Source organism: Grammomys surdaster, unplaced genomic scaffold (genome assembly GCF_004785775.1).
Source record: "Grammomys surdaster isolate TR1022 unplaced genomic scaffold, NIH_TR_1.0 125849, whole genome shotgun sequence".
In the NCBI taxonomy this organism is placed as follows: domain Eukaryota; kingdom Metazoa; phylum Chordata; class Mammalia; order Rodentia; family Muridae; genus Grammomys; species Grammomys surdaster.
In genome coordinates, this window is record NW_021620675.1 from 2,933,568 (window position 1) to 2,940,814 (window position 7,247).

Here is a 7,247-nt window from a genome sequence, read left to right on the forward strand (position 1 = left end):
ACGATCCCTGTGAGCCAACAGCAGTTCTTAGAAAAGAAATTGACTTTCAGACCTTCTGTTGGACGATCATGCAGTAGCCTGTTTGCTACTGCTGGGATCTTCACCTCAGGTAACACAGGTGAGAAGACACAGCATGGCTCTGGAGTTGGACAAACGTTCAGCTTCTGTGGCTTTCTCTTGTCTGTCACTGTAACCCCGGGAAAGGAGTTTTCAAAATATCCTCTTCCCTGTCTATAACATTACATCCTGCCCAACCCATCACGGGGTTAAAGAATAAAGACATAAACATTAAGGAGTCGGCACAGGAGCACAAACAGCAATAGTAGTATTAAAGCCAGCTCCTAGTGTCCCTGAAACTACAAGACCCCAACCTTAGAGGGGGCATGCATGACTAGACGGGAGGCCTCCGGACCAGTGCTTGCCTCTACATTCAACTGTAGATTCTTTCCCCTGGCTTCACTCTGGAGAACATTGTAGAATTAAGCCTTAAAGATGAGAAAGGTCTGAACGGCAAGGGCTTGGCCTCCCACTCCCTCCCTCCTCTCCTCCAGTGTGAGCACCCTACTCTCAACCTTCCATGACTCAGTTGATGCTTTCAAACGTTTTCTTTATTTAGACAGAAAAGACTGACTCTTTAAAAGTAAAACTCAATAAATAAGCGTAGAGAACTGTCAGAAATTGATTCCTCCTCCTCGCCCTTCACCCTCCCACCCCACCCCATGTTCTTTTCCCTAAAACCTCTTCCTAAAGAAAACGATCAGGTAATAAACCCCTTTAACCCTCCCTATACCCTTCCCCCAAATACCCAATTACCCCAAAGTAAAAGGAGAAATCAAGAGAGAGGAAAAAAAAATCCAAGGGCAACATTGTCTAAACTCCCAGAAAGAGAGATGGCAGCGTCTGGCTGGGTAATGCCCTGGTGGTCATGGTATTTACATGGAGGGGCCAGCAGAGACTGTAAACATTTTTAGGGATTCAGGGAAAGGTCTTTTCCTCATGAAAGGAGGGTCTCTGTGACTGACTGGCAGAGTGGCAGCCCTCAGGGCCCCCCACACCCTCCTTGGAGGGGGCCCTTGGGGGAGGCAGTTAGTTTTAGGGCTGAAAGCCCAGGATTTGGAGATATCCTACCTCTAGCTGAGGGTGGAGGGAAATGTGGGACCCAGCGTCTGAGAAGGCCCTGCCATGGGGAGGGGCTAGGGTGAGTGCGCTTGGGAAAGAGGAGCGTGTCCTGCTGCCCTCCTGGGCCACACAGCTACTCCAGGCCCACTGAGGGGAGGTGAGTGCGAACAGTGGGCACAGAGGCCCATCTCAGGAGCCTTAGCAGAAGGCAGATGCCCCTGAACCTTCGAGCCTATTCCTTCTCCCTCACAAAGGCCAAAAAAAGGGCACTGGGGAGGAAACAGGCTCTTGGAGCCAGGGAGGCAAAACCACAGCCCTTCAGAGAGGCAAGATGGTGGCAGTGAGCCAGGTCCTGGGCCCTCGGGGCCATGAAGCAGCTTTTGCCCCAGAGTCCAGTCAAGGCCCAGGGCAGATGTGCAGAGAAGGCCAGGGCCAGTCATAGGAAGAGGGTATGAAGTGCCCCTTCCTCTGGTATTTCCAGACCTGTGAAGGAAGGAAATAGAGGTGAAGCACAGGGAAGGTGGCTAGTATTAGTCACGGGTTCCGGGTAAGGTTGGGGTGGCAGGGAGTGATGGCACCTATGATGGGTCTACCTGAGAAAGGCAGGCCATCAGAAAGGCCTTGTCCCAACAGACCCATCTGCTCACCTCCCCCGTCCCTACAGCTATGAGGACATAGAGCAAGGATTGTGAAATGGGGAAGGAGGCATGGAACATACAGAAACTGAAGCTATCGGGAAGAAACAAGTCAAACATGACTGGAAGATAGGGCTGGATGAGGAGCGAGGCAAAGAAATGAGACAAACAGGCAGGCAGAGATAGCTAGAAGGAAGGAGAAGAGGGTCCACGGACAGGACAGACACCTGCAGAGAGGGGAGCATCCACAGAGACTGGGATGACTCAAGAGGGACTTAGGGATGGAGTCTCAGGGGGTGACGCCACTCCCAGCCCTTAGCGGTCTCATTCCTTTTTAGAAAGGAACATAGGAAGCAAGAAAACAGTGCACAGACCACAGACCACAGTCACCAACCACTGTTCACCACGCACATCCCGCGAGCTGCCCCGGCCCTAAGCCTGGGCTAGGGGCTGTTTCCCTCCATAGCCCCTCCCCAGATAACAAACAATTGGCTCCAAAGACAACACGCTCGTTCCATGCAACTTACAGGGGCCCGGAGCAGGGGTCCGGGATGGGGGCTTCAGCCGACAATGGACACGGACCCTGGGCTGGGGGCCCCCAGGGTGGGGGGAGTTAAGCAGCCAGGATTGGGGGGAAAGGGGAGAAACAGAAATGTAGGTATTGTTCTTGGGTTGTAATTTTTCAAGGTTTGGTCCAAGGGAGGTTAAACAAATCAAAGGTAGGTTGGGCTCCTGGTGCATGCCCCAAGGCTGGATGGCAGCCTTCACCGGGCTGGGGGCTACTCAGAACAGTTCCACTTCCTTCACCAAGCCAAGCCACGCCCACTCCCATCTGTACTGTGTTCTGCCCCAAGGTCCACCGGCCTGGGACAAACACCTGCAGTTCAGGGCGCTGTGTCTCCACCTCTCAGGGAGATCAGGTTTCAAACCCAAGCGCTCTTTGACCCTCCAGTTCTCCAAACCAGCCTCCTGGCCCCCCTGAAACCTACTCCACCAATTCCATCCAACCCAAAAGAAAACCGGGAAGAGATAGACACAGACACATGGACACTGACCAGACAAACAAGACCAGATACTGTGGAAAACTCTAGGAGTAGACACAGGTGTGGACTTGGCTCTAGGGTGGTTCTGTGTGTGCGTGCATGTGCGTGTGCATCCATGTGCATCCGTGTGTGTGCGTGTGTGTTCGTGTGTGTGTGTGTGTGTGTATGTGTATACATATGCACACATATATATATGTGGGTGGGAGACACAACTGACTGAACAATAATAGCTGAGGGAGTGACCCAGATCCCAATTCCTCCTGTCCAGCATCAGGGTGGGGCAGGTGGTGGTGGCAGAAGGGTAGGGCATTCACTTAAGGGGTCTGGCTGCAGTGTGTGGAGCCTGACATTGAGGTCACAGAACAGGAGCAGCACCCACCTGAAGTCCTTAGTAGGGCCTGTTTGCATCCTTAGGCCGCTTTAGCTGGACTTTGAGGCGCTTCATGCCAATCTGGAAACCGTTCATAGCCTGGATGGCAGCCTGGGCACTAGCCGGATTGTCGAAACTCACAAAGCCTGAGGTGAGAAGGGCATAAGGCCTGGCCCAGCCCTCCATCACTGTCCTGCTGTAGGGCCCTACATCGCTGTCCTGCCATAGGGCCAGAGCTTATTTGTTTTCCCAGTACTACCCTACTTCTTCTGAGCACTGCTAATACCATGAACCTTGCCTGGCATAGAGTAGGCATTGAGAAATAGTTTGCTGATAGATTTAATGAGTGAATCCAGTCCAACCATTCACACAAACTAGGATATACTTTCCAGTATTCTTTGAAGGGTGGCTCCTTCCTCAGTCTGAGAGCTCTCAGAAACATTCTTTTTGGAAATCCCGTAAGTGGTTTTTGGAACAAGGGACTGTAGCAAGCTTCCAAAGACAGGAAAGCAATGGAAAGAAACCTATGTCCTTTTGAAATCTAGCATCCCCATGCTACATGAAATGGAGTTGGGTCTCTCTCTCTCTCTCTCTCTCTCTCTCTCTCTCTCTCTCTCTCTGTGTGTGTGTGTGTGTGTATGTGTGTATGTGTGTATGTGTGTGATGATAGAACCTAGGACCTCATGCCACTAAGTGTACTCAGATCTCTGAACTCCACCTCTAGCCCCAAGGCCAGTTCTTAAGGAGGAAGATGAAGCTGTGACTTTTCTAGAGGACATAGGCTTGAGTGGCGACTGTATGGGATGGTGGGTGTGTCAGAGTTGGCTCTTTTGTGGCCTTGGATATGTGGACTTTCAAATATAGAGTTCATTGAGACCCCAAAATGCCTTCAGATGTGATGAACTTAGTCCTAAGAGTTCAAACAAAAATGACCATACTCTGTCTTTTTGATCACCATATTCTTACCAAAACATTTGCTCTGATTGGTGGCCCGGTCAACAAAGACTTTGGCTGAGATGACATGACCAAAAGGGACAAACATCTGGAGGATCTCTGAGTCTGTGAACTCCTGGGGCAGGTGGTAGATGAAGATGTTGCAGCCGTCAGGGCCTGGGTGGCAGCAGAGACAGAAGGGATAGCTCAGAGACTGGGAAGTGCAGACTGGATTGGCAGAGGTGGGGGCAAGAACAGCCACCAATCCTGGTCCCAAGCAGTGTGGGCCAGGGCTCCCCACTCCTTCTGGGTCACACACAGACCCAGAGCCTGGGAAAGAGCCATCGGGAGTACCCGAGCCCACAACACAGGTGTTCTTATCTCTGTAGGTTTTCAGCTATCGGGACCCTGCCCCAGGCTGGCACCTTCCCGTTGCTGCTGCTGCTGTTGCTGCTGCTGTTGTTGCTGCTGAGTTGGTGGTGGTGGCTGCTGGGCGACCAGGGCTGGAGGCTGTGGGAACGCAGGTGCAACCAGGCTGTAGGCTGCAGGGTAGGCTGCTGGGGTGGTGAAGACAGAGAAAGCTAATGGGGTTCCCTTGACTCCTCACAACCAGCCTTGTCTCCCTCCTCAGCCCAAACCAGGGGAATCCACAAGCTGAGAGGATGTCAGGGAAGAAGCTTCCTCAGACCATGTCCTGGGTGTGTGCCACTCTCACAAGCACAGCTTCTCAGGAAGGCCTGAGGGTGTGGTTGGCAGAGAGCGTAGAAGCTCAGACTGTAGTTCCTAGATCGGTTTCCCCATGCCAGTCCACCCACCTGGGCAGGGCCTGTGCTAGAGCGCCTCACCTGTGTAGTGCTGCATTCCTGCATAGGCCTGCTGGAGAGGATCCACAGGGGCTGCTGGGCTCTGGGCTGCAGAGAGCATCGCAAGCCATGAGTGGCTCTGAGACATAATGGGAACCCCACCAGCACTTCTCTCAGCAGACACAGCCTCATCTGGGGTGGGATGAGATGAGAAGGGAAATGCATATGGCAGTAGGAAGAGGAAGAGCCCAGTGTTGGGTAAAGTCTGTGACTGACATGCCACTCAGTTTGCTTCACCTTGCTGAGCCTCAGCTGCCCTAGCCAAGAACCCAAAGAACGCCTGAGCTCAGTATCAATAGTGCATGCCTTTAATTCCATACTCAGGGATGCAGAGACAGGCAGATCTTTGTGAGTTCAAGGCCAACCACACAGAGACCCTGTCTCAAAAAACACTTTAAAAACAGACAAACAAATAAACAAACAGGAAAAAAAGTAAGAAAGAAAGAAAGGAAAGAACCCGAGGAGCATTTCCGCCCAGAAAGAGAGCAAGAAAAAGCACCTTAAGCCCTGAGGTTGGAGAGGGGAGGTGAGCCATGGCTGCCAGCAATGGGAGTGGTGGCCTGGATGGCTGATGGAGCAAGGTGGGCAGGCAGAGAGCCCCACCTGGGTAAGGGTGAACCCCGTTGGGATACAGAGCATCGGGGGCAGGCTGCCCTGTGGGCTGGGTGGGCACCGGGCTGTAGCCGTTGACGCCCAAGGCAGCAGGGATGGCAGAGACGGGCGTGGCAGCAATGGCAGGAGGGGTGCTGGTTCCTAGGAAGGAGAACATGACAGCAACGGACCAGAGAGGCAGGCACACAGATGCAGAGAACCAGTGGGCAAATCTGGGGGGCAGAGTGGAGCAAACAGGCCATTCTCTGACCCCTGAGCACCTCCTGCACCCCATGGTTTCCCCTAGTCACTGCCACCATGCTGTCATTCCCCACCCCACCTGCCTAGCACCGGCCTTACCTGAGGATGGAGTGATCGGGGTGGCGATGAGGCCATTGGCATTGATGGCAGCCATGTGCTGCATCTGCACGGCAGCCATGGTGGCCATAGGGCTGAGGTAGGCACTGTGAGCTGCTACCAGGGCTGCCTGCTGCTGCATCAGCTGTGGGATGGGGAGAGGAAAGTAGGGCCCGGCCTCCAGCCCTCCCTCTAACCCCTGCTTTGGTGTTTAGAGGGTGGGCCTGGAAGGACACGGGGATGAGCAGGATCTAGTGCCAAGGGTAGGAGGGCATGCTTACGGCCTGGGTGTAGGCGCTGTAGGCTCCAAACTGGAGGGCAATAGGGCTGAACATGCCCAGCTGGGTAGCCACCTGCTGCATCCGGCGGAGACCTCGCTCTTTCTCTGTGTCAGCAAACTTTACCACCAGGCTGGATGAGGCACCCTGGGCATGGGCCCCACATGTCACAGGAAGAGTCAGCATCTGCTCCCTGGGGGCCTCGTCAGGCCTCAGGCCTCCTTGGGAGCACAGCCATTACAGTGCCCAATCCAAATGGGGAGATCCTAATCCCGCCATCTCCCTGCACTGGGATATGTAAAAGGCTAGATAGAATTGAGGAATGTGAAATTAAGTGCAAAACAAAACAAAACCCAAACCAAAAAAACCCCCAAAACCGGATGGGCCTGTGGAAATAGGATGACACTGAGCCCGTCTGTGCTGGCAATCCACAGCGGGTTAGCTGTGGGGAATGTTAATCTGACAGCTGCTCCATCTCCCTGCCATTATTCTGGACCACGCCCAGGTGTCATGGAGTGCTCAGTGGGCGCCACATCACATTTTAATGTTTGCCTGAGCCAAATCAAATCTAAGTCGGAACAGACTCTCAGAGGTGAAAGGGCCCAGCCCGCTGGCTCAGTTCTGTCTGATGCCTGAACTTTTTGAGTTGTGAGAGGCCCACATCTGTTGGAAGCAGCTAGTTAGGTTCCAGCTGGACTTCCAGCTTGTATTCAACGAAACGAACACTAACATTTAGGGTCAGCAGTATCAACATGTGATGAGCAGGTGGGGCCTCTAAACCAGGGTCCCGAAACCCCAGGAGATGAGGTGGGTTCCGGAGGGTAGAGAAGCGATCGGAGCTGAGAGAGGAGGAGGCTGGAGAGGAGCGGAAGGGAGTTGGGACTAGAGATGAAGAGCAGCTATGGAAGTGTGGTATTTAATTTGTTGATTCTTTTGAGAAAACTCAAAAAGGAATAAATTAGAAGTCCTATCCTGAATGGAATTTTGCTCTGTGCCGGGCAAGTGGGCCAGTGGGAGAGAGAGAGAGAGAGAGAGAGAGAGAGAGAGAGAGAGAGAGA

The 7,247-nt window shown here is 53.1% G+C and overlaps 1 protein-coding gene across 23 annotated transcripts in view; it reads right to left on the bottom strand.

The window, feature by feature from the left end:
- Positions 1 to 586: 586 nt before the first annotated feature.
- Celf3 (CUGBP Elav-like family member 3) overlaps positions 587 to 7,247 on the bottom strand; it is a 14,056-nt gene continuing 7,395 nt past the window's right edge. For 4 of the 23 annotated variants that reach the window (XM_028789689.1, XM_028789688.1, XM_028789675.1 and 1 more), the window contains 8 exons: positions 6,193 to 6,336; positions 5,915 to 6,056; positions 5,567 to 5,716; positions 4,946 to 5,011; positions 4,526 to 4,657; positions 4,134 to 4,277; positions 3,177 to 3,313; positions 587 to 1,602 (listed from right to left, as the gene is read on the bottom strand). In XM_028789689.1, the coding sequence (XP_028645522.1) occupies positions 3,186 to 3,313; positions 4,134 to 4,277; positions 4,526 to 4,657; positions 4,946 to 5,011; positions 5,567 to 5,716; positions 5,915 to 6,056; positions 6,193 to 6,336 (906 nt within the window). In that variant the 3' untranslated portion in view covers positions 587 to 1,602; positions 3,177 to 3,185. Of the gene's footprint in view, positions 1,603 to 3,139; positions 3,314 to 4,133; positions 4,278 to 4,525; positions 4,658 to 4,945; positions 5,096 to 5,462; positions 5,717 to 5,914; positions 6,057 to 6,192; positions 6,337 to 7,247 lie in introns of those variants that run through there. The other 19 variants (XM_028789686.1, XM_028789685.1, XM_028789681.1 and 16 more) reach the window with 12 other exon arrangements.